Source organism: Corapipo altera, unplaced genomic scaffold, assembly GCF_003945725.1.
Source record: "Corapipo altera isolate COAL_440 unplaced genomic scaffold, ASM394572v1 61286, whole genome shotgun sequence".
NCBI classification, from domain to species: Eukaryota; Metazoa; Chordata; class Aves; order Passeriformes; family Pipridae; genus Corapipo; species Corapipo altera.
The window spans coordinates 5815332-5843063 of record NW_020884907.1 but is presented as its reverse complement, the minus strand read 5'-3'; the positions used below and the strand labels follow the sequence as shown (position 1 = coordinate 5843063).

Sequence of the window (27732 nt, the reverse complement as noted above, 5' to 3'; positions counted from 1 at the left end):
CAGTCATTTCAAAGGCAGTACTTATAGAGTAAGTTACTGCTCAATTAGAGAAGATGCATCAGCCTCTGGCCTCTGTGGATAATCTTAGAAAATTATATATAATTAGGAAAAATTATAATGTTTGCTTTCAAAGTACTATTTGTTTTCCCAAAAAAGCAAACTGTCAGGCAAACATAATACCCAGATATGATATATCCTCCTCAGTTTTTCACATACCACCTCCCCCTTTAAAATAGGTAGTGAAATGTTTCATTTTCTAGCCACAACATTCAAAAGAGGCATGACTTGCTGGTCAAAACTCCAGTGATGTTTCTTATTAAAGCCATGTGCTTTAGAGAGTTCAATGAAGGATTGCTTGGCTTCCTAATAGAGGAAGAGATCAAGTGCTTTGAAAGGAAAAGCCAAATTAAAAAGAAAATAAATTAGGATTTTGGTTTCATGTTGTTAGGCTATGTTGTTCACATAAAAGGTTTAATATTTAAGGACAGATCACAAGTTAATGTGCAATGTCAAATGATGTCCTATCCATCACCTTCCAGACAGTACTTAGGGCATTACGAGAAGTATTTAAACAAGCAACATTTCATGAGTACTTTTTGAGTCGTGCTGCACAGAGATGGGCTAACAGGATAAAGACTGTCCCATGCTTTGAGAACTCATGTAAAGATAGCATCCAGAAACGTAAAGCCTACATTCTGTCTGGGAGTCACTCCAAACCTCCACATTAGTAAACATGATGGGAAATTAAAGAGGTGCTTTCTCTCTGCACTTTCTAAAAGAGCACAGGCCAGCCATGCATTCCTCTCTCAGCTCTTCAAAGTCACAACATGTGCTCCTTAAAACATGCCCTGCTGATGCAATGCAAAAACTCTGACTCTTGTGTCTGTGGTATGCTAAACATGGCTCTTCAAGGGTAGAACAAACAGCTACAGCACAATCCAAAGTCAATAAGAAAATGCTGGTTGACTTCTGCAGGCTTGTGGAAATTATCAACTCTGCTCTATGTGTTCTCTCTCAGCTGTTTATCTGTCCTGTGACACACATTGTCTATATTTCAAATTAAAAACATTACTGAGGCAATGAAAGTCTTTAAGCACTTGCATTCTACAATGCATCAAAGAACAGCTAAGGCTAATGCTTTGCTTTTGATAGCTATGCTTGGATTCAACTTTTTGGAGCCCAATTACTTTAATTTACAGCACCCTCATTACCTGCTGGGGCAGAAGTCACATACAAGGCAGTCTCAGGATGTGAGAGGTTTCCCTGTCTGATGAGACAGTCCATCTGTGCAGGCTGCACCAAAGTGGAAGCTGATGCATGGACAGTATATGTGACTGTGGAGTTTTTGTGGAAGCTGATGCATGGACAGTATATGTGACTGTGGAGTTTTTGTGGAGCTTGAGTCCTGAGCCTAGCTGGGAGCATGCTAAAGCTGTAATAACCAAAACTGACCTCCTTTTAAGATGTAGCATCTCCCTTTAGCTGTGCTATTTATTTGGTTCCCTCTGTTCCTCCTTAGCATTCCTTAGCATGAACACAGAATAGTGTTGATTCAGTAAAGTGTCTTCCTGAGAGAATTAGCTACCCTCTTGAGAAAATAAGCAGTGCAGAGCCTGTACCAGTGTAGCAATAAACATTTTTCGCAGCTCTCATCTTGACAATAAACCCATAATACTAGTGGAACAGAGCATGAAGAAAGCATAAAATTACATCAAGTTTTCAATTAACTTTCATATTACCTGTAACTCAAATACTTATTGCTTCTGTGCTACAGTTATTACTTGCTTTTATAAGATTTTAAAAAAACATTTTAAAGAGGTAGCTTGTCCTGTAGAGAGATTCCAGATCTGAAAACAAAGAGCAGGAAATTTCAGAAGGTTTCAGGGTAAGCACCCAAATATCAGACTGCTCTAAACCATTCCTGTTGAAATCTAGCAAGCTAAGTTTCTTGTGAGATTTCTAGAAACTAGAAATGTATTAGAAAGCCTCTTTTTGAAAGAACTACTGTGCTTTCATGTCAAGTCTTGCCTGGAACATGAAATTGTTGAGATATAATGAATAGAGAAGAGGTGTAGGTTCCCCCCCCCCACTTTTCATTCTCTTTAAATGATAATCAAATTACTTGATCCTCAGCAGCTCTCAATTTGTGAATAGTTCAGTTTAAGTTCAGTTTGTAGCTGCTTCTTCCTTTATTCAGACTATTCAAATATTCTCTTCACAATGTGCACCAAGTAACAGATAAAAGTAACTGTCATGCTTAATTTATTTTAATAGTGTGGGTAGGTTGCTTGGATTTTCCACACTTCTGTTTTCTGAGAACAGCAGTGAGTCTTCTAGCTCAGTAAAAGACAGTTTCTAAGAACAGAAGAAATGCCCCACTGGACTGGAAAAATTGTCTTTAACAGCAGCAGGAAGAGACTTCATACAAGGAGAATCCCTGTACCAGTCTGTATCCCTTGTACTTCCTCCAGCATCACAATCACTAGATCAGGAATGTCACTGAACACATTTCTGTCTTGTCCCTTTAATATGTTTTCTGAATCTGTTAGCCCTTGGTTTGTTAACATGGAGACGTTTGTCTGGTTTTTTTGTGTTTTGTTTGGTTGGTTTTTCATTCTGCATAACACCATCACCATCTACATGGTATCTGAACTACCATATTTAGCAGCACCAGTTCAAAAAACTCTAAGGAGAATAGACATTTTGAACATCTAAGATATGACTGTAAAGGGATTGAATGCTTAGGAATACAAACATTCTCAGTCTGAATTTCAGACCACCTTAAAAGAACCTCTCATAGTATCCAGAGGCAGAGGCAGTCAGTGTAGTCATAACTTTCAGGAATTTTAGCCTCTAGCAATGTTTGTTGCAGAGAAAGGATCAGCAGAATAGGTTCACACTCACTACGGACACCCTATTTAATAAGGAATTAGGTTAGCAAAGAAAGACAGATGGCAAGAGCAGACAAGACAGTTTGAGACCTAAGGCCTAATTCAGCTCTGACACAGCTAAGCTGAATGGCCATTGAAGTCAACGACATGTTTACTTGTTTGTATCGGGGCTGAATGTTCCCCTGTGTTTAGCAGAAAGAGCTGAATAGTTGACTTCAGATAGATGTTTGGGGTTGTTTTGCTTTTTTTTTTTTTTTTTGAAAAGCGAGTATGGTCATATGAAATTGTTGATGCTATCCCAAAGCTTAGACTTTAAAACCTAACAGATTTAATGAGCAGAGATGTTTCCTGCATAATGCAAATGCAGTTGAAAAACAGTGCCTGGCCTAGGGCTTTGTATATACATAATGGAAACTAACAGATGGGGACATAAGCAGAGGCTTGTTCAGTGCAACCTTAGTTTAATGGGACTATGAATCCTCGTTCCCTGAATCTGAGGTAGGTCTTTTTTTGAGTTTCTACAAGAGTTGCTGCTGAGCACCCAGCTCTTCTTAGAGTTATACTAGGAAGCGTATTCATTCTCTAAGTGAACATTCGGAGAAGAAGCACTGGAAACTCGCATTTCACTGTTCCTCCTTTTTCCTTCTGTCTAGGGGCCTTCAGCTGTAGAGGATCTGAGTAACAATGCTGGGAGACTAAAGAGTCACCAAATAGTCTCCCTTTGTCTTCTCCTTTCTAATGGGTCAGTTCCAATAGCTCCTGGTTTGTATTTTTTTATTTTATTTTGGCTTAAATTAAAAGATAGATCTTATCCTAGGAAAATGGGACAATACTTTGTGTATGCTGCTATGTAAGTACATCTCTGGCTAATGTGGTTTAAGGCATATTGATTCCCCTGTGTGCCTTTGCTCAGGGTGCTTCTGCTAAAAATCAGTGACTTGGGTGATTGTTACTGGAAAACTGTACATTAGTTGAGACTGAGTTATCAAAATGTTGCAGAAATTTGGAAAAGCAAAGAAAAAGAGGACAGAAGACGAAACACTTGTGATCTTGTGGTTTTGCTTTTTTCTTTCTATCCTCCAGAAACATCATCAGAACACTGCTTATACAAGGAAGCAGTAAAAGATGCCTCTCCAATGGGAACAGTCATGTTTCTGTTATGTAATGCCATGGTATTTCCCCCCATCCTCTACTAGTGCATCAGCATAGTCATAAAACAATGGCTGGTAATTTTTCTTTGGCTTTGGGTTAGCACATCCTGCAAAACAGCCTGGTCTATTAAATAATGAGAACTGCCTCTGTACCTAACAGCTCGCAATGCCAATGATACACATTTACAGAGCAGCAGAAGCTTTCCTCATGATGGTTGCTGGGTCATCGCTAGACAAAATGTTTGCTGAGGGGATACATCAGCAATAATTGTATATACAGGAGGTTTGGGGTCTGTAATTTTTCCCACCTTGGGCACTGAAGCACACTGTGGGTGAACAGGTTTTTAACAGGGGTCCTTGCAGGTGAGCTACCACCTGGTAGCTCTTCTGTTCATGACTTGTCCTCTGTGCATGCATGGTAACAGTGAAGAGACACATTGGCATCAGAAAATGATTTTATCTGAGGAAATGGTTCAGCTACCACATTGTAGGAAGCCACTTTATTTTCTCCTGTCTTAGCTCCTTATTTTTCAGATGACAGTGATAGCACTTCTCTGCCTTAATGGGATGCCGTTGTCTTAAAATACACATTACATGCTAAAATACAGCTTACAGCATCTCTTGCACTTTAGTTGTTAAAGACCACTTTCATTCGATTCTTCACCTACTGCCTGCAAATAATGAGGGATATTCCACAAATACTTAGGTTATTTGGTACTTTAGTAAAATCAAGTGTACCAGGTCAGTTGCACAAGGCACACATGCTATTGTGCAAGATTCTATCACTTTGCTCTTAAGTTATTAAGTTGCCATTAAACTATGTTCGATTCTTAAGAGAGGCCTAACTTTACAGTAGGTGAGCTTCCAAGCCAGGACTCATTTGTGCAACCATTTTGGATTTATCAATGTGTCCAAAAACAAGAATTATAGTCTGATGGAACTACATATTATTTCCAAAATGTGGTCACTTTCATTATAGTAATAGCTTTTGATTAAACAGTTTCTGGGAACAGTTCTTATGTTTTTATTTGCCCTATAACCCCTCCAGTTCACTTCTACCAGCAGCTCTACTATGTCTAATATATCACCCCCTCATTCCTCATCTATTTTGCTAGATGTTAATCTTGATTAATTTAAGATCTATATACCTTGCAGTTCAGACTGCATTGCCCTCTGTCTTACTGATACATTAATTCATAGTACTGTACAAATGACAGTTTTGATCTAATGGAAAAGAGAAACTGTTAAAGAAGAACTACTTGTATTGAACCACATAGCCTTGCTGGTAATCAGAATTAATTTAAATGTCCTTACAACTTTTCTTTAGACAATTTGTATTTTCAGAAGCTTTGGAGTTTGAGGTTGCTAATCTCAAAGCTAGGCATGACAGATGTCACTGCAAAATCGTAAAGGTGGGTCAAGGAGTCACATGGGCTAAAGCCTACATAGGCAGCATTTTAAGATGTAAACAAATGCCAAGTAATGTTTTCTGCATACCTACTGTAGGCTCTCTCTCATGACTGAATTGGAATTTCTTTTTTCTTAATATGTCTTACATAAATATTTGATATGGAGACTGAACTCTCATATCTCTTTAATAGGGGAAAGGGATTGACTATGTTGACTGTATTAATGGAATTAAAAATACTTTTTTACATTGGGAAACTTTACAGGATATTCAGGAGCTTCTGGCAACAGAATAGACTTTTCTTTTAAACTTAAATTCATGGAAAGCCAGTATATGTAATATTAGTATATTGATTTAAATTTATGGCTTATGTAAAGTAGTGCATCCTTCCATGTAAATTTTTTTAGGATCTGGGCCTACAAAGATTTACACACAGTTTCATTATGTATTCTGGTCCCAAGAAATCAGAAACAAGACTCCCTTTGATTGCACTGGAGCCAGGACTCCAGCTGTTGCTTTCCGAGCAGGCAGTACAGCAAAGCTGAATGTTTACCACATTTTTGCAAGATGTAGGGTCTGAGGCCAGACATCAGAACTTTTTCACCCTTGCCCTATTCTTGCCATATTGTAGGATACTTGTGATTTATTGCCAACAACAACAACAACAAAAAAGTGAATCCTGTCTCAGTAAGCTTGAGATTTGATAAATTTGAAAAACCCAGAGGCAAATACTAACAAAATAATACACTTCTTAGAATTAATACCAAATATTTTTTTATAAACTCAAGACTGTATTTGTTGTGTCAGGAGTGAGGGATGTTGTCAGCTCATACATGAACACACACGCACACCCACATTGAGAATTTATGCAAGTATAAAACCATTCATGACTATGAGGTCTGTGGTCAAGCTCAGCTCAGTCCTGAGTCCATAGTAAAGCCAATGTAATCTTTGAGATTGACTGAAGCCTTCAAGACAGAATTCACAAGGGCTGCTACAGCAACAATTTTCCACAGAGAGGTTATTTTTAAACCTAAACAGCAAATGAGAGAGAAGTTCACATCTGGAGGCCTGGACTTGCTCATTTTTATTCTGGCTTTAGCTGACCTTTCAAGTCTGAGAATTTGTTGAGGTTGAGTTTGGATGTTATATGTTTGAACTTAATGTTATGGAGACATTTCATCTTTGTCCACAAGTCTGGTTAATAGTGGGTATGATGTGGATATAATACTCTTTACAGCACAGCCCTGCACAAATTACACTAATGGATCCACACCAAACCACAGGTGCTGGCCCACTCATTTTCTAGGGAAGCCTGGACCTAGGTCCATCTGTAAATCATAGGGCTGTCTGTCACCCTTGTGTAAAACCTGTACTTTGCCTAGCCCTGAAGTTTTGGGTTGACCAGCTCCTGATCTTTGTGGCCTATGCTTCTCTCTGCTCTGAATTACGGGGACAGCAGACCTGTGCTTGGGCTGTGGTAGTTCTGACTTGGAAGGCTTGCAGTGGACTGCAGCATAAAACAAAAAATGATCAAAAGAAAGCTTTTCTATGTGTTCCCCAGGTTTACTTTTACCTGTTGAATTATTGTAGAGTAGATGATGTGTTGGTTGCTGTCAGGAAATAAAGACACTGATTTGTAACTGGTATGATGACTTCCTGATGGACCCTCCAGGTAGGCTTGAGCCTAGACCCCATGTTCAGCGTGAGTGCTGTGAAGATTTTGTCCACCTGCTATTTATTGTGCTGCCTGGTGCTTCCCTATCTTCTCAGACTGGGAAAAAGCTGCAAATATTCCTCTTTTTCCATTTTCACTGGACTCTCTTACACCAGTAGGTCTGTTTGCTCCTTGACTGACTTGCCTTCAACTTAGGTGAGTTGGGAGCTGTCTGCCATGCCTTGCCCAATGAGACACTTGTCTGTCTTTGTCTGACCCCCACTGCAAGAGCCGGAGTTGAACTACAAAAAAAATTACCCATCTTACCACCTGCTGGGGAGTACTGATGCCACTTGGCTTCAATAGAGACAGAATCCTGTTCCCTGACAGTGCCAGGGACAATTTTCTAATCTATCCTCTTCATACACAAGGGCCCTGAATTATCTTGTAGTAATATCAACACTTAAAAAGCACTGTGTATATGGACAGAGAGTGCTAGTTTGCCTCTACCAAAACACACAGATTTTATTAAAAAAGCATTTCCTTTTAAGGACAGAATTGATTGAATGGAGCTAACATCTCTGACTTGGTGACTCTGTTATATTCAGTGTTAATTATTCATACTGAGAAAGGCAGAAGCCACCAAAACTACTTAACAGCCTGAGGGAGATAGCCTCTATAAACAGTAATAAATGCTCACATCGCTATCTTAACACAAACGGTGTCTCCACCTGAAAAAATACACAGTAGGTGTGTTGAGGGAGAGAGCTCAGGTGACTTGAGTGAGGGGTGCAGAGACCAATGGCTTTGAGCAGTGATGAGATCTGCAGTTTCTGGCTTTAACGCTGTTTTCTACTCTCTGATTGCTTCTCACCTCTGAGTCCTCTCTAGAGGGCTAGGGGATTTACAAGACATTTTTACACTAAGATCTTTCTGGCAGAAACATCTTATATTCGTGCCTAAGTCTTTACTACCAGATTTGGGGTTTCCTTACTTTGTGCAGTAAGAAAGGGAAGATTTATTTTGGGGTCAGACATTACATTTGGATTGAAGTCCCTTTTCCTGCAAACATTAGTATTGTCTAAGGCTTTCAAGATGCGCACATGGCACTGGGAGAGTAATTTGTACCCAGGGGAGGATGAGTCCTCTAGCAGCAATTGCTCCCATCAGTTGTTTGGGTTTTTTTCTGGAGAAAAGTTTATCTAGAAAAAAGTTTCTGGAGAAACTTTTGCATCTGTCAAACAGTGTGCTAGTCTTCATGTGCATGGCAATGGATGTCAGACCAGAGTTTTCCTTTCTGGTAGCATCAAGCTGGGTCAGAATGCTCCCCACTTCACAGATATTCATGTGCATTAGTACTCAAATGAGTGTTGTGCAAATATGTGTACAGGTAAAGTGAAAGAAGCAGCGGACAGAAGAGAAGGGAAAATCAGAGAGCTGCCCACAGTCAGCAGACACAGGAGCATCATCCAGTACTTACAATGTACAGCTGTGGGTCTCTTCCCACAGCTAGCTTTTCATTATTAGACACAAAACTTGAAATTGTAATGTCAGCCCTACAGGCTTCTTGTAGGAGTGCTGTGCTGGGTGGAGCCAAGGGAAATTTCCCTTTGACTCTGAACAGCAAAGTTTCTGCAAAAAAATGAGCTCTGAGAGAATGAAATCACATTGAATTCCACTAATAATTTTGTATAGAAAAGTTGAAGGGAATGTTCTGGTAATGTCATAGCAATAATTTTATTCCATATGAGATACTGCTGTAGGGTTTTTTTTTTGTTTGTTTGTTTGTTTGTTTTGTTTTCTTTAGTTTTGTTTTTTAACAACTAATCAATTCAGAAAGTCTCAGTTTGGGATCAGCCTAGTTGAATCCCCTGCTCTGCTTTTGATTATTCATTTTCACCAGTGAAGCAAAACATTATTATTTACTCTGCTCCAATCCTGACAGTGTTCTCAGCCTCCTTCAAGAACACCATGCAAGAGAAGTTTTTGCTTTCTCCCCTTTTCTGACCAGCACCATCCCTGCTTCCCATGCTTTGTAGGGACCACACATGGTTGGTTTCCAAGCCCATTGGCAGTGGAGGGTCAAGAAGATATTTCTGCAAAATAGAGGTCTTGGAAGAAAAGGGGGTTAGTTACACAGAAAGTAAGACCTTCACCACTGCAGGTTGAGCTGGACCAGTTAATTTAAAGCACTTAACTGCATTCTGTAGAATGATTTGCATTGGAAAGAACCTTAAACATCATCTAGTTCCAACCCCCCTGCCATGGGCAGGAACACCCTGCACTAGACAAGGTTTCCGAAAAGCCCCACCCAACCTAGCTTCAAACACTGCTGGAGATGGAGCATCCACAGCTTCTCTGGGCAACCTGTGCCAGGGTCTCACCACCCTCACAGTAAAGAATTTCTTCTGTTTAACTAACCTAAATTACCATTCTTTCACCTTGAACCCATTTCATCACTATCTTGGTCTCAGCCTGGCACTGTTTAACAATCCTGTTCTCCAAAAATGGTGTTTTCTTTACAGTATGGCTCATCTGTGGGAGTCTTCTGCTCTTTCCAGTTATCTTGGGCTTTGTGAAGAAATCTCTAATGAAATTAGATGATACAAGCAGATCCATAGAAATAAATTTGGCTATTCCTGTTATTAAATTCAAATACATGGCTAGTTCTTTTCTGTTATGGCAGAAAATGTCATTCCTGGGGATTCAAAGACTTGTACAAGGGTTAAATTTTCCTCCAACATATCTTTTACAGTTCTGCTCTCTGAAAGTATCCTTTACTTGTTACTGCACGTTTTTTCTTACCTATTTGAGCAACATGTTTTTCAGCAACCTGTATCACAATAATTCAGTAACTTAACTGCTTAATATTGGAAAAGCTTATTAGCTTTTCTATAACCTCTGACCAAACTTTTCTTGACATAATTGTACATAGTTGAAAATAACTAAACATGTAAGACGAAAATTAAGGCTGGAACTTGGGTGGGGAGTTAAGTGAATAATATTGGAATACACCAACACCAGGTACCCCCGGCAGTGTAACTGGAGTGTCAACCCCCATTTGCTGCTGCAAGGAGATTTGCTATTTGAAGTTCTGCCCACAACAGAGCCCTTCCTGAAGAGATCTTGCTTGTGTGCCACTTATTTTCTTTATAAAAGACAAAACAGTTGCTTCTCAGGTGCTGATAGTGACAGGTAGTACACTTCAGAGTAAGGTGAGTATGCTTTCTTTGGTATCAGCATCAGAGCCTGTGTTCTCCTTCCTGATTTTCTGGGACAGGTTATTTACATCTTGAAATCTCTCTGGCAGTCGGGCACCTATCTTTAAAAATATTATTGCAGCAGAGAGGATTTTTCAAACTAATTTCAATACTTTCCTTTATTTCTAGTGTCGAGTGACAAAAGTCTGCTCTGACTTCCCACACAGACCCTCTGAGTTCAGTGGGGTTTGGGGTTAAGGTTCTGACCCAGAAAGCACATGCGGCTTTTTTTCTAAGGGGCTTTGTGGCCCTGCTTAAAGTATTTGCAACTGTTAGGCTGGGAAAGTTGTCCTTTGAATCAAAATGAATTTAATTCCTTTTAGTCTATGGATTAAAGGAGGACTCTTCTTGATGTTGTATGAGAGCAAAGAGTTACCTTCCTTTTATTTTCACTTTCAATTAGAACTTTTAAATACCCTGAACATTGTCTACAGCTTTAAGCCCCAATGTTTCCTCTGTAGGACTTGTAATTTGTGAAGAAAATGGAGACAGGCAGGCTACAGCCTCTGTGGTAGGTCCTGGACTTGTTTATATTTGTCAGATGTTTGGCACATTGTGAAGATAAATCAGTAAATTAATCACAGGATTTCCAGCTTTGTGAACTCTGAATCCTGACGTATAGAATCAGTGAAGAAAATAAACAGTGTGTAATCTTTCAGTAGGTTCTCCATTTGTCTTATTATCATTTCCTCATTGTATTTAACAGTGTTTAAGAATATTGTCTGTAGTCTCCTAAATGCCACAGAAAAGGGGACCCAAAATACCACAGCTTTGCAGGTCTTGTACATGCAGCTAGAGCAAGTATTGTCCAGTTTTCATCCTTAGCCAGGAATCCCAGAAACTACTGTTTATCTTCCTGTTTCTTTTAAATTACAGCAAAGACTCTCCTCAAATTGTTTGACTCCATGAGGTGGAGATTCAAAATGGACCCCAAACAGCACTAGATTTCCAGCACAAGTTGTAGAAGGAAAAACAGAAATTACTTCTCTCATGTTAAGTTAAGGGCTACTTTCTTCCCAGGCTGGTATCTATCTTAGTTAACCCTTCCAGTTTACTAATCCCCTGATAATCTCCAGCTTCTGTAAAAAAAAAAGACAAACCAGCAGACTGAAATAGCAGCAATGGAGAATTTCCAGCCATGGTCAGCCCTATTCTCAGTGTGCAACTGCATGTGGTATTTAACAGATTCATCACTTTACCACATATCACCAGTAACTTAACCATAAACAGTATATAATTGCCTAAGTTGGTTGACAGAAGGAGGGATCTATCTATATTTATGAACCCCTATTTCTGAAACAAAAAAGATGCTGCTAAAACTTAGTCTGTTAAGAAACATGTTATAATGCAACAAAAACTGAGCACCACAACAATCTATTTAAAAAATTGTCAGGCTTAAGTAATCTCATTTGCTTTAAAATGAATTTTATATGTACCACACTCCAGTGAAATATAATGATCAAGACCTGCTGGTCCTTAGCAGTATCCTTCCTTTTAAGCCATGAGATGTTCCCAAACCACAATGAAATGATGTCTAGAGTTAACCACACCAGCTAAAGTGCAGTACAGTCATTTTAGCATGGGGTTATGCTTAAGTGAATAGATAACCTCTTTCTCAGCAGGGCTGATTAGCTCAACCAACTCTCCCCTGCTCACAGAAGCTACCATATTGCTGCCAGTGTTGAAGCAGACTCATCTATAGCCAGAGGAAATGTGTAGCCAGTGATGCATTACATACAATGGAATTACTAAAAAAGGAAGCTGAACTGATTTGTCATGTCTGAGAAAGTGACCCATTTTTGCATACTTCCTTTTTTTCCTCCACCTGTTCTTCTCCCTTTGTTTTCCCACCTACAAGCAACCAAATGTGTTACAGTTGCATCCTTTTTTTTCCTAAATCATGGCAAACAAATCATTCCCGGCAAATGCATGATGGCTGTGAATTGCCTATTTTTTTCTGGTTTGGCAGTACTGCTACAAGCAGAACCACTTCAACTGTAGCAGTGAAAAGACATTTTGTGATGCTGCATACCCAGAGTATACCCCACATTCCTGTAATCTTGTGACAGGCACCAGCAGACGCATGACCACAGCTGCACAAGGCAGGGTAGTGCTAATTATCCTAAATTACAGATGTAAAACATATGGAAAAACTTGGACTCAGAGAGGATTTTAGGTAACTGTGCTTCCCATCTAAATCAAGGGGATGATGTCTCTATATACCTCTGTAGATCTGCAGATGAGGGACTTTTCATGAGGTCATGCTGAACCGCACAGAGCAGCAGCAATTGGAAATTATGTTTCCCAGGACCTGAACCAACATTTTTATTAATGCTCAGTGGGTCCAGAGAGCTTGCTTACTAAAACCAGGAGAAACTGCTGTGTATAAAACACAGGAGCCAATTCCCTTCTTTTTGAGGCAACTCAGTCCCTAGGTTTGCAGGCCAGTGTCTGAGCAGCAACTTAACTCCTCCCTGCCCCATACTTGGAGTGACCTAATCTCTCTCTCAGCCAGCTAATTTTTCCTGCTATTCTTTTCTTTTGAGAAGAAGATATAGCAAGATATATCCAAGTCTGATATAGCAAACTCTATTACTATAGAGTTTCTCCTTCCTTGTCTCATCTGAGAAGGCGGCCTCTGTCAACTAGACACTTGTGACAATAAAGCATGTAGTTTTTCTATCACAGGTAGATGTGGAAGATGTTTTGCACAGCTGTGCCATATGTTGTGTATTTGCAAGCTCCCCAGAGAGACCAGCCTGTGTTCCTCCCATGAGTAGTTACAGAGAATTCATATGTGACTGTGCACAGTGCAGTGGACATCTGAGCAGCGCATGAGAACTGCAAATGGAGGTCTTGGAACAACAAAAACTGTTATTAACTTCTTGACCCTTTTTTATTATTCATTCCTACAGTTATTTGCATTAAAGGTTTCTTCATGTAACCTCAATAATATAATAATGTGAAGTAAGAATTGTTGCAGAGTTGGTATGAGTTTTGAGTCATCAAGGGCAGGTTGGGCGGGTCTTGCAGGAAAGTAAGGGGCTGTCTGAAAATGACCTATTCCATTTCTACTCCCCCAACAAATTCCTGAAACACCTTGAGTATTGAGTACTCAATGCTAAGTAAGCACCTATCTTCCTTCTGTTACCAGAGGGATACCAAACTATTAACATAAATGAAAAAAAACAAAAACCTGAGAGGGATGGCCTCACTTTTTTAAGTCGCTGACCTTCATGGAACCACTGTAGAGGAGTTTCAGAGGACTGCCATGCTATCTCACCAGTTTCTAAGCATTTTATTAAAAAAAACTCCAAAACCAAAAACAACAAAAGAAACCCCAAACGAAAACAAAAAATCAAAATTAAACTTCCCTCCCCCTTCCCCCCCCCGAAATTTCAAAAGGGGAAATGCATGGAAATATTTTGTTTCTGAAAGTTTAGTAACAGCAGTGCTATTAAAATTGTCTAGTCTGTTTTTGGTGTCTATTTGGATGACTCAGTTTTGTGCAGTAGAGGAATTATCAGCTGAAAACCTTCTTACGGCTATGAAATAAAATGAGGTGAAATGAAAATAAGAGTATATCACAGACCATGGTATGCACCAACAGATGGAATGTATACTTGATATGTCCAAGTGTCCAACCACTAAGTTAGATGCACATGATAATGCCCTTGTCAATTCATTGTCTTCACGCAGACACTACTGATAACTCAAGTTCATGGTTCATCCTTTTGCCATGTTAACACACATTCTGAATTAGGAAGGTATTTGCAAAACTGAAGAAATTTATACAATTATGATCACTTCTCTCAACTGCACTCTAGTCCTTTGAAGACTGTAACATACCGGTTCTCCAGGCATTGTCTTCATGGACAGACAAAATCGACTTTCTGTCACTCAAACACAAGTAGGAAAAAACCAACTTGAAGCCCTATTTACTGCAAAGGCCTCTGCATGTGTGTGTACATATACATTTTATCCGTATGGCTTCTGGGTGAAAGGAGCAGAGGGTGGGTATTTATGTAGCAATGGGCAATTTGTGGTGAGTTTCTTAAATGGCTTAGTTTAAACTGAATTTTTAAACTTCTGAGAAGTTGGCTTATGATGTCAGGCCATGTTACCCACTCTATCATTGTTCTAAGTTCAGGTAAATATAGCATCTTGGGGGAAAAAAACTACATGAGAATTTTTTTCTTTTATTCCACCCTTACCCCTTCCCCCGAAGTCACACTTTGTCAAGCATCTTCCAGTCCTGATATAGAGTGGACACTGCCTGTGACAAGCCCTGAAAAAAAAATTGCATACTGTTTACTTTGGTAACCTTAAATTATTCAGTGATTATTTATGGGGAATTACATATGCTGTATGGAATACTTCCCTCAGTTAGGAAATAAGTTGACTCGGAACATACTGCCTTGCTGACCAAACCCAATCTTTTACCTTCCGCAAATATGAAAATATACCATGTGATCTTAGAGCACAGGGTCCAGAATATGCTTGGCAAAGTATCATGTGAGAAAGAAAGGAAAAAGAGAAATGAGACAGTAACAGGTACTGAGTTAATATGTATGAAGGATCACATAAAAATAACAGCTGCAGGGCACAGCAGTGGAGGAAAGGAAAAAAAAGACCAACTGTGGAGTTAGTATTTTAATTCTTTTAGTGAGAGAGGCAGCTCCAGTGTGGTATGTCCTTGAGATCACACAGTATCTTGAAGAGTGGTAGTTAGAGAGAAACACAGTAAAAAGACACAGAAGTAGGCGCAGTGAAAAGGCAGATTTATTTACTAGTAATACTGTACAGAGAAAAAAAAAAGAGAGAAGCCACAGTTACAGCATGGCTGTTGCTGGCAGTGTTCTTGGTTTTTTATTTTGGTTTTTTTTGTACTCATTTTTTTAATCTGAAGAGAAAAACATAACCATCAAAAAGTACACTTCAGGTTACAAAGTACAGCAGCTATCCCCAGCAATTCTAATCCAGTGTTAGCACAGCAGTTTTTCCCCAACAAAATGGGATTTTATTTACATTAGCTCACAAAGAAAGTGGGAGACTAAAGCTTAAAAAAAATCTCAACCACAATCTACATTCACCATAAAAGCTGCATTTTACACAACATTTTCTTGAACCCCTATAAAGAGTCATTCTTTGTCTATGGAGTGAACGTAGTTGGGAGAGGAAGAAAACCTTCAGAAATGTGTTCTTTGCCTTTGTCCTGGCCTGCTCTTGCTTGGCTACCTTTGCTGGAGTCAGATTCAGTGGTCACAGGAAAAGCAAAAACTTTCAAACGGATTCATCTCCTGTATGTTCCCCTAAGCAGTTCCTACATTCATACTTGCAAAATAACAGGGACAATATTTGAGACCATCATCACTAAAGCACCTTAATCATAAATACAGGCTGATCTTCACACATCCTCAAGGCTATCCCTAACCTGCACAGTGCTAAGTATGCATTACACTTCCAAGTATGTACTTAGTGTTAGTAGAGCTTAAGATCCACATTCAATTGGGACTTCATATTGTTGCACAAAACCTTCTTAATTTTGGAGTTTGCCATGATCTGACTGGCATATTATCTATACTGGAGGGATACCAGTAGATTCTTGGAAGCTAATTTTACTGAGAATGCCTTTGCATGCTGGATCAGTCTGTGGGGAAGTTCACATTTTCTCCTGGGTCCTTTGCCCTGCCCATAGCAACCTGACATATGGGAGAGTGACTTGCCTTCTGATGCTGTGCAAACTGACTTCTGGCAGGCTAGATATGTACCAGGACATATCGAGCTCATATGAGTTTGAGAAGCTTAGCATGTTCCCAAAGGAATAGTTAGAGAGACAGCAGATTTACTTAAATAGCGAGATTTTAATGGAACTCACTGTTTGGGCAACACATAGGATGCCAGATGAATAGATAGCGAGAGTGCCCCTTTAATATCAAATACATCCTAAGAATCTAGGAAAATGCAGGAAAATTTCCAAATGCTGAGGACAGAATACCATCGTTTCTTGAGACTCACACCAACAGGCATAAGGTGTTTTTTAACTCCAGTCTCTACTTTCTTCCCCCTCTTTTTTCTAGGAGACCACAAAAGGGTAAGCAGAGGTATAAGGAAAAAAGGATCAGTTGAGCAATAGTGTCCAGAAGAGAGTAAGTACAGAGACAGGGGACAGGCAGTCTGGAGCAGAGGTGTGCAGACGGAAAAATTTGGAAATAAAACTTACACTGTCTCTTTTATGTTTGCTTGTGTGCAGGTATGAAGTTCACCCCCACCATCTCCAGGCAGTGGGTTTTTGAGAGTTCCTGAAGGATGTTTGTCTCCTGTTAAACACAGTCAGCAAGGAGACCATGCTCTAAAACCCTCTCTGCAGAAAAGTGCACCAGTTTCACAACATCATTAAAAAATCTATCTAACTAAACTAATGAGAAGACACAGTTAAAGCAGCATAAGCCTTGCCTGTAGCATATTGCTTAAAGACCAGACCCTAGACACATTTGTGCATGTGCCTAAATTTCACTTGTCTGGGTCATCCCATTAAATTAAAAAGGGCTACTTGGGTGCTTGATGTTATGCTTATGGGCAAGTCTTTATATCTTACAGGCAGGCTGAATAGATATGTAAGGTCTAAATTTTGGTAAAAGTCACTAACATACCAAAGCAAGTTAAAAATGCACAAACATACCCAAACTGGTGAACATGAGTTACTTAGCTAATTCTAAAAATTAATTAAGTTTGTTTTGTTGTTTTATTGTTTTGGGTTTTTTTTCCAATTTCAGAAGTAGATAAATTCTTAAAACAAACCCCTAAATCCACCTTTGAAAAGAATTTGGGAAATAATTGCAGGAAAGCTTTGCAATACAATAGCAGCAAACCCCCACAAAATAAGAGAAGCATTTGCAAACTGAAGGAAGGGACTCAGAATTCTTCACAAGTTTGCCCTTAAGAAAAGTGGTCTGTACTTAATCCACTGGACAGCCTAAGTGGAACCACCACAGGAAAAAAGCTGTAGATTTTGCAAGACTGTTTGAACCCATGAAGAAAAAGGCTCACTTTTATAATTGTTAAATTTTAAATACAAGTGGAACATTTTTAAGAACTTCATGCACCCTTGTCACTATTTACAAGATAAGTTATTATAAGTTTATATTACAAGTTGGATTTATATTCTTTTTGGACTAGGTGACAATCCATTTATATTCCATACTGAATAAATTCAGCCATTTTATACAACTTACTCTTTTACATACAAAAATTACAGTCTATATTTTTGTTGGATATTGTCATAGTCTGCAACTATTAAGCTCAGAACTAAAGTTTACTCTTGCTGCTGAGAAGGCTCATGAAACACAATCTGAGCAAATTCTAAACTTTCCAATAGGCAGAAAGAACTGGTTGAAACTTAATGAGTTCAGAAAAAAAATGAAGAATCCATGTCTCAGCCTGTGGGAAAATCCTCTACTTTGTCCAGATTATTTTGTTCAACCCTTTCCAGTGGCATAATCTCTTGCACTTTGAAATCTAATGTTGGATAAACTATGACAGAGTGAGAAAATATATAGTTCCCTATTTAGCCATACCTCTCTGCTGAAAGTAGGTAGCTATTGCCTACCATGTTGACTTTCTAGGTAAAGAAATTTGTCTAGCTATAGAAAGCATAGGTCCACTTTTTTTTGTAAAACACATTTACTTATTTAGCTGTGTTCATAGCAGCTATATTGGATTCTACTTTTCTAACTTGACTCTTCAAAAAGTGTTGAGATCCTTCTTCCCGGAGAAAATTGTGGTTAGGTCTACAAAAGATCCCAAGAAGCTGGGCATTGTCATAAACGTATGAAAAAGTTGAAAGGCTCAATGTCATGGGAAGGATGATATTCCAAAACTCAATACCCATTTAGGGTTTGTCTCTCATTACAAAAATATTTATTCCTTAAAAAAATACACAAATGTAATATACTACATTTTCTATTATATCCCCCCTACTTTCCAAGTATACCATTTGGACGTTTGACTAAGTTAAAAGCCAGAACACCTTTTATTTCTCTGGCAACTCTATATGCTATCTTTCTGCTCATATTAGTTTTTGATATCTTAATAATTTTAGGTTTTCAGTAGTGAACTTAGGTACAGTGACAGGGGACTAATATATTAGCTATTAGGGAAGTCCCACTAAATGTTTGCTCATGGATACCACCGATGTGGTAGCAATGCTGACTCAGGACCTGATCCTACCAGATGCTAAGCACCATTTTGTTTTGTGTTTTCTCAGAAGAAGCAGAGTTAGCCTCTAGGATTACACCAGCTTGGGCAAACTCAGCAGTGCATGCAGTCTGTACAGGTACATAAGAAGCACCCAAATCATACCCTGTGTTATCATTCATGCCCTGATCTTGCAGATACCTACACACATTCTTCCTGTTGACTGAAACAGGTCTACACACAGCACAGTTAGGCATATGCATTTTTGTTTGTAGGACTGATGTCTCATATTGCACCAGTAGAAGCACACTTCATGGAGAAGGGCTTGTGCACACTTCTCTTGCTGGGGATTGAAAGATAATGTTGTGTTTATACAGCTTTGGAATACAGCCTGCATTTTTTGGAAAAAAAAATAAGGAAATGAAAGCTACAAAAAGAAGAAGGAAACACAAGAGTGCTAAGGCAAACTGTCAAATGGCACATCATACCTACTTTGTCATTCATTTAGATAACATCACAAAGGCAGACTAGAGGAGTTCTGTAAACACATATCATACAGTACATCAGCCATGGGAAATTAAAAAAAGAAAACAACCCTGTAATTCTTTTCTTTCTGTATTGATATTCTAGTAATTGAAAGAGATTGCCTAGCCACTAATCATAGCACTGTGGTTTTTGATTTGTGTTTTTCTTCTGTTTTAAAAAAAAGAAAGAATGGAAGTAAAATGCAGTGGTTTGCAAAAGTAACAGTCCCTGAATGCAAACAAGGGACGACATGGAAAGTGGGTTTATAGAAACTTAGAAAATACAAAATATAAAAAATTTCATAGGTTACTTTTTTCCCAGTCTAGGAAAAAATATACTGAAAAGAGGTTTTTTCTTTGTTTTTTCTTACAAAAGTTAAGGCGAGCAGTTTGTTGTGGCAAAATGCTATCACTGAACCAGTTTATGACTTTACTTTTTTGTATCCCCTCATGCTGAAACTGAAAAGGTACATGTGATGGCATAAGTTAAACAGACGGATTTTGCTTAAAACAACACAAAAAAACCCATCCCATAATGATCCTTACAAAACTCTCTCTCTGCTTGGTCGTAGAGCAGACCTCTTCCTTTGCTCCTGATTGTGCTTGAATTTCCACAGGCAGCTTCCTATCCAAGGGTGAGGGGAAAACCGACCCCTTCAAAGCCCAAAGCAGCCCTGGAAAAACAGTTTACATTCATCAGCCTAGGCTAACGCATCTGAATTCCCCTGTAACTTGGCTGCAGGCTAATGGCTAGAAGGGACAAGATGATGTCCAGGCATGGCTGCTGCCTTGTGGAGGAGAATGATTGGAGTAAGTGTGTTTCAGATAAGGCCCTGTGATTTCAGACCCATTTGCTCCTATTTCATGTTTTTCCTGACCTCAGATGTGGAACTGCCTTTGACCTGTAAAGACAAACCCTATGCAGACAAACCCCATGCAGACAAACCTTTAGCTTTTCTGGATCTACCGGGGCCTGATAACCATGGAGTTAATGTGAACACATAAAAAAGACTGGCCTTCCTAGGCACTCAATGATAGCTACAAGTACTGAGCAGTAGATATTTGAGAGGTTTAAGGTTTAAGGCTTGTGCTCTACTTCTAACCACTAAAGGGCCACTTCTGGACTCTCATGTGCCACCATCTCCCCACCATGCTGAGCCTCAGATGGTGCAGTGGTCTCAGACACGTTCTGGTCCCAGCATCAGCAAGCATCTCCCAAAGCTGGATGCTAAGGGAGTCATCCCCAAACTGCTGAGTCGGTGCTGAACCAGAAGGTTGTCTGACATGGGAGCATATGGCTGAAGTGATGGAGGAACAGAATGGGTTAGGGTAATATGACACCTCAAATTTCCCAAGCAGCAGGCTTTTGAGAAAAAATGTCCATATGGCGAGAGGAGCTGCAGGGGGAAAAAGATCAGGCTGTGAAGACATCAGGAGGCCAGGGTGGCTGTGAAGGTGGCATCACACCCAGAGAGGCAGTGGTGAGGAATGAGAGGACTGGCCAGGCCAGGAGGAGATGGCTAGGAGGTTTTTTTCTGAGTGTTCCTGGTGAGGTGAGCAGGCCCCAGAGTGCAAGAACTATTGCAAAGCGTGCCCAGCTCCCATGTAATTCACAGGTAGATCCAAGGCAGAAAGGGCTTCACCCTTTGTGTTGCAGTGCTTTGGGGTCCTAAAATATGCTTGAGGACAGTCTCACTTGGCCACTCTGGGCTTTAAAACTTAGGGTCTTGTTTTAAGAAATGTTGAGGTTTGTAAATGTTTAGCATATCTGGGAAAAAAAAAGAAAAAAACTGGAATTCCCCCTCCCCCAAAACCACAACCCAACCAAAAAAAACCCCAAACACAGGCTGCTAGTTTCTAACAAACAGCGACCAGACTTATTGTTGCAGTGTGGGGCTCTGTGGCCCTTCCCCTCTTTGATAAAACTTAACCACCTAAGCCTGAGTCAAAGGATAATGTGCAGAGCTTCTCTAGGTGAGTTTGGTCCTTCTCCCATCCAAAAGCCCCCAGGGGGAGGCAAAGGGAGCATATGGAAATCTATTAATTTCTGCCTCTGTAGCAGATACGGAGGCCGGCAAAATTTCTGCAGGTGTCAAAGAGGTGAGGCTGTCTTTTACTACTCCTGGTTTATTTACTACTTGTCTTTTTTTTATGTCTGACAGTCACCTGGGCAGTGGTGAGAAGTTTCATTGACCAGCTCCATACTGACAGCTGAGTGACCTAACATGGGAACTACCTTTTGCATTTTTTGTTTGTGTAGGTTTTCAGTGTGCCTCATATTACCACCACTGTGAACAAGCGTCTTTTTTACTGGCACAGAAAGAAAAGAGTACAGAGCAGGAACTGTGTTTAATTGGATGCTCTGAACTAACAATTAATGCAGTAAAAGCACCATCCAAGAAAGAACAGAAATATCATAGAAACCACCTCAGACTGAAAAGAGGCTTTTTGTTGTTTTCTCTTTCCTTTTTTTTTTTACCTTTTTTTTTTACTTTTTTTTTTTTACTTTTTTAACTTTTTTTTTTTTTTGGTTGCTGTTAAATGATTTTTAAAGTCTGATAGTTTCAAAGACACTTCAAAATAATCTTCAGTACTTGTTCACACTATCAGAAAATATAAAACCTGATTTTTAACCTCATCTGTGTAGTTATAATTCCAGACTAACTCCAGTAGAGTGAGTTAAGCAAAACTGGTGTAAGACAAGAATCAGGTTCATAATATCTCACCATGAAAAATCTGGCTGCTTTCTCTGTTAGAAGAATCAAAAAGCAAGAAACAAAGAAACATCTACTGACTTTGGATGCCTTCCCCTTTTTACATTTTCATCTGGAGTTGTTTTTAAGAGGCCTGATTTTCAGAGGTCAGATGAAGAATATTGTACTGGAAATCAGGTCTCCTTGAAGTGCCCCACATTAGAAAATGAAGCATCCAAAACCACCAGCAGTTTTTGAAAAAGTTAGTCTCATGGCTATAGGATCATCTCCAAAAACATCTGCTGTGACAAAATTCCAGTGGGCCTCCACAGGAATTTTACCTGGACAAGCAGGGCAGGATCAGACCCATTGCCTATCATTATGTAGGAGCACTGAAGGTACACGTTGTGAGAAATTACACTTCCCTAAGAATTACAAAATAAATCTCTGGCCCTGCCCCCATTCCCAGCACTGAGAATTTTGTCACTGAATCCAGTAGGAATAGGGTCAGACTGTGAGAGAAGTCCATTTATATTCTAGGGAAATAGAAAGCAATATCTCTCATCTGTTGGAGTTCAGCAAGAAAACTTCATGTATAAACATTGGCAGAGTTACTGAAAGGCAAGTGATTAGATCAGTGACTCCATTTCTGTTGGTGTGACAGCTGCATCTTTTTCATGTCAAGTTAATTTCAACTGTAATTTTGGGAGATGAAGTGCATATACAATACTGTAATCTGGAAGATTTATATAAGGCAAAATCATCATTCATACATTTTCTAGAAAGAATGATTAAGGTCCACTTCTGGTATGACCAATAAGCAGAAATGGCTGATGGGTTTTTCTGACACTGCAAACTAAACTGGAAAGTTACTATAAAACGAAACTACGCAAATTTTTTGGGAAAGACGTGTCTGAGTTTTAGCAAATTAAACAGTAAAATGATCTGAGCCTTCCCCCAAGAAATAAAAAATATGATCTATAAAATAATGTTTAAATGTGATTTTTCTTTAAAAAGAGAAGTAACATTTTTTTAAGGCTCTCATATCTGGTGGCTGTGAAACTCAGACTCCCACAAAATCCTAGGAATCTGATCAAGCCTGCCAGATATTCAAAGAAAAAAAATGTAAAAAGTGTTTTCATTATATATATAAAATATATATAAAAATCAAATAAATATGAAAACATATGTTCCATTTCCCATTAATCTCTCACTCTGTAATATTAAGGAAAAAAACCCCCAACAATAACAACAACAACAACAAAAAAAGAAGCAGAAAACCCCCAACCCCTCCCCAAACTCCAAATAGTATGTCTGATGGGAAAATAGCCAGGCGTTCCTCTTCCTGAAGAACTAGAAAGCAAAGCAACCCAACTGCAAGGCAATGGAGGCATTCACTTCCAGTTCACAGTATTGCAGTTAGAAGTACAGTGAGGTCTAGGTAAGTGATGGAGCAGGAGCTGCCTGGAGCAGGGAAGGAGGAGGTGTTCACATGACAATACAGCATTGACAGCGCTTTTTCTTTTGTGTACCTGGGGCAGCTTCCAAGGGCAGGCTCTCTTCCTTCCCCTCAGGAGAGGAGGGCTCTGTTGTATCTGACAGGGGCCTGCCAGAGACCAGCTCAGCGGCGTTCCCGTCCATGGTGGAAACATCTGTCACTGTCTTCTCCCGCAATGACTTCTCGTCGTCCTCATCAATCAGCACAAGCTCTGCCTTGATGGTCTCATCATAGCCCAGCACTTTCTTTGTCTCTTCTTCATCATCGATGTTCTGGTAGCCCATAAATATCATTGTCACTGGCTGATCTGTACTGACCTCCAGGGTTTCACCACCACAGGGTTTATCTTGGGGCTGAGGGTTCGCAGCATGTCCTTTGATGGATTTGTGTACCATTTCCAGCTTTGCCTCCTTGAAGAGCATTTGCTCCTTCATATGGCTAAGGCTTCCATCAGCTACCACATTTCTGTCTGACACAGTCATTGTTTCATACCCTCCTTTTACACTTGATTGTCCAGCTTTTTGCATAAGTTCATCTACGTCCTTTGAGCTTAATTTATGTACTCCATTTTCTACCACTGTGCCACCAGAGTGAACCTCATAGACTACCTTGGAACCATCATCATAGACTTTGAATCCTCTTTGATGGGCCTCATCTGGGCCAACAGGTGAAGCAGAGACAATCTTGGTCTCTCCTGTCTGTTTGTCTTTCTCCACATTAATTTCCATGGTGCACAAAGCTTGAATGAAAACAAGAGAGGAAGTGCATGTTACAACAAAAAAAGCCAGTGAATGGTTAATTGCCAAACAGACAAAGAAAACTATGGTGCCCCTTTTTCCTATCTCCTGCTGCTAAAGGGCTAAGCGGTCTACATTAGAGGTGGGATGCAACACTGTGGACAGAGACAGTTATTACACTCTGGTTTTTTATGCAGGTGGAGGCTAGGCATACCTGTGGCAAACAGGACCTACTCTGCCAGCTCATGCTTCATGGAGCTGTCTCTGATCAACTAGGAGCGCCAAGAGGTTAGGTGTAATTTAGGCAAAGGGAGGTGACAGCATGCAGGTTGCTTTCAAACTTTCCAGTCTGAACTTGCCTCAAAATTCAGAGAGAACCCCTCTACTCTCTCCTTCTTCTCTGCCATCAAACTGCCAGTTAGTTGGTAACAAGTTTTGTTTGCTGCATGTAATACCCAGACCACTTTATTATCAATGCTTGTCCTTGCTTAACTCTTCCATCCGTAGCATTCAAACCATTTTAGAGACGTGAAGAAACATTGTTTATCCCTGGTCTACAGGTGGGAAAACAAAACCACACAGGAATGGGGTAATTTCTCCCACAGGTGTGTGGCAGGGCAGCTCTCTCAGCTTCCACACCAAGACATTGACAGTGACCTCTATTTCCAGAGTTAATAGAATGTACAAAGTGGCCAAGAAGTGCTTCCTTTTTTATGTGAATTAGGCATTAAGCACCATTGCCAAAGATGAACAAAAAAGTAACAATGAATTGATTTTCAAAGTCATGAAACAACAGGCAAAAACTTGTGTGAGGGATGTTGCTTTAGAATAGCAAGGGTGTTCTAGCAGGTAAGGATGCGTAATGAGATGGAAATTGTAGACCACACAGTAGGAATAGACAAGCAGTCTACACTGCTCCAACATCCATTTTGAGATACGATGACATCTCACTAGACAGCTTTTCAAAGAAAAATGTGCAAAGGTCTCTCAGATTTTCCGGAAGAGTTCATTTGTTTAAGCATTCCTTGTGTGCACAGAAAAACATTTTGGCTCCTAGACAGACATCAACAGACACTTTATTACAAATTACCACAGGTAGTGACAACTGTTCGTGAAACTTACAGTGATCATTTCCATCAATGAACCTCAAAGGCATAATCATGACTTGTCTTACCTGGGGACACCATAAATGGGCATCTTTGCTTTTTTTTGATTTATTTTCAAGTGACTACAGAATATCTTTGCCCCAAGAACTAATAAGGTTGGTATGTTTGTATTTAAAAAAAAAATTAATATAAAAATTACTGTTGCTTTAATATATTTCCTCAGTCTTTTTATTCACACACAGTAGAATTATTTTTCCTGTATCCTTAAAGTGAAGTATTTAATCAACAACAGGAAATTTACCACGACGTGCATCATGATGCCTCCTGTAGTACTGGACAAAAAATTCATGTGTTGCTGAGTGAATGCATGCTGTTCCCTGTGAGGTGGTCTCCTCTGTCCCCCAGGAGTGCAGTCCGGTAGGCAGCCCAGCCAAATGGGGGGTCTGGCCATCTACATGCTGTGTGCATCTGCTCAGACCTTGTCCAGCCCTGGCAGGACTGCTTAGATCAAGTGCCACACTCCACAAACACCTGCATGGAGCAGGAGGACAGAGATGCCCGTGGGTGAAGGAGCATTGCTGCCTCTGAGAGTGAGCCACTGCTGAAGACTGGAGTAGGCTACAGAAGCAGTAATTTCATTTTGGCCATTAAACCCTAGGGAATTATCCCTAAGGACTGTGTTTTACCATTGCTTTGGGAGGTTTATGGACTAACTGTGTCATGAACCTGAGCACAGGACGCCCATTTTCACAATGAAGTAGGACTACCTGTGTGAATGGTCTGGCCATCCCACAGCAGCATGAGCAGGCAGGAGGAGGCTGTGGGGCTGAGAGCTGAGCATGCAGCAGGGGTGCAGCAGGGGACTGTGAGGCAGCTGGCACAGATGGATACAGGGGAGATTAACGCTGGAAATCAGAAAAAACTGTCGTCTTAGGGCTGGTAACAATTAAGTCTCTAAGCAATTGCTCTGAAAAGCTGTGGCAGACTGCACCATGGTGCAGCTCAGAGAGCAGCTGACATGGAACACTTGCTCGGGACTGTCCCAGCCCAGGAACTAGTGCACAAGTGCCCTTTATGTCCCATCCAGCCCTGAAGCTATTAACAGAATTTATACAGATAATGAAACAAAAAGATGCAGGTGCCATGGGGGCTGCTCAGGCAGATAGTGTTCAATAACTTCCAGCATTACATAGGTAAAAATAGGGGTTGGCTAGCCTGTGGTGAAGATGCTAAAACTGAGAGGTTTCTGAGTGCCAGACAGTTTGACTGAAGCAAAGCTGAATCAAGAGGCAGCAACAGCACATTTAGAAAATCATCTGTGGTAAGCAGAAGTTCCTAATTTGTTCTGAGCACAACAGCCCTACAGAGAGGGCACCACCAGCCTACCAACTGGCCACCTGCTATCTTCTTGGTTAGAAGCAGCATCCTGAGCTCCCCTGGAGCTCCTGTGCTTCTCCTCTTCTTTGAAAAATAAAAGTATTATCTAGGACATGACTTTTCAATAAAGACTGATGATTCTCCTGTGAAGTAGTTGAGGGCCATATATTTTTAGTGCAGAAGAGCATGTGATCTGCCACACTCTCCCAGTTTTGATGCACAAATTTAGTTCAGTATTGTGTATTAAAAAAACACTTGTACGGTGGGCATGAATTTAGAAGCAGATAGCAAAAATCTGACAGTTAAATCATGTGGACCTGACCATATTTGAGTTTGTGATCTCAAGGAGTATGAGCCCGGGAAGGAGCAAAGTCAAGACCCTGAACTTTGCAAAAGCCAACTTCCAGCTTTTTTAGGAGTTGGTGAATGAGATTCCCTGGCAAACTATCCTTAAGGACAGAGGGGCTGACCAGAGATGGCAGCCTTTTAAGACCATTTTTCTTAGGCCACAAGAGCTCTCTAGCCTAGTGTGTAGGAAACCAAACAAGGCAGGCCAGAAACCAGCATGGCTAAGCAAAGATCTGCTCCTCAAACTGAGGAGTAAGAAAGCAAGGTCTACTAGTGGAAGCAGGGAAAGGTGACCTGGGGAGAGTACAGGCGTACGGTTTAAATGTGTAGGGATGGGGTCAGGAAAGCCAAGGCAAAGCTGGAACAGGATTTGGTAAAGGACGTGAAGAACAACAAGAAGGGATTCTATAAGTACATGGGTCAGAAAAGAAAGGCCAAGGAGAGTGTACGCCCCTTGATAAACAAGAAGGGTGAACTGGTGGTGACAGATATGGAGAAGCCTGAGGTACTCAAAGAGTTCTTTGGCTTAGTTTTCAATGGCAGTCGGTCTTCCCACTTCTGCAAAGTCCCTGATCCTCTGGGTGGGTGTGAAGAGAGTGAAGTCCCTCCCACTGTACCTGAAGAGTGGATTTGGGATCACTTGATGAAGCTGAATAGCCACAAGCCTATGGGACCTGATGAGATGCATCCCAGCATCCTGTGGGAACTGGCTGATGTTGGATGGAGCTTTGAGCAATCAAGTCTAGTGAAAGGTGTCCCTGCCTACAGCAGAGGAGTTGGTCTCTCGCAACCCAGGTCATTCTATGGTTCTATGTTGTTGCCAAGTCACTCTCCATCATATTTGTAAAGTCAGGGCAGTCAGGCAAACTCCCTGGTGACTGAAAAC

The 27732-nt window shown here is 40.3% G+C and overlaps 1 protein-coding gene across 4 annotated transcripts in view; it reads right to left on the bottom strand.

Moving 5' to 3' along the window:
• The window catches only part of LOC113951571 (A-kinase anchor protein 2-like), a 264418-nt gene that overhangs the window by 115756 nt on the left and 120930 nt on the right, over positions 1–27732 (bottom strand). Inside the window, exon 7 of one of the 4 annotated variants that reach the window (XM_027652664.1) lies at positions 23313–24017. The exons of the other annotated variants lie outside the window; for them this stretch is intronic. Within the exon in view, the coding sequence (XP_027508465.1) occupies positions 23313–24017 (705 nt within the window). The remainder of the gene's footprint in view (positions 1–23312; positions 24018–27732) is intronic. 4 annotated transcript variants of the gene reach the window in all.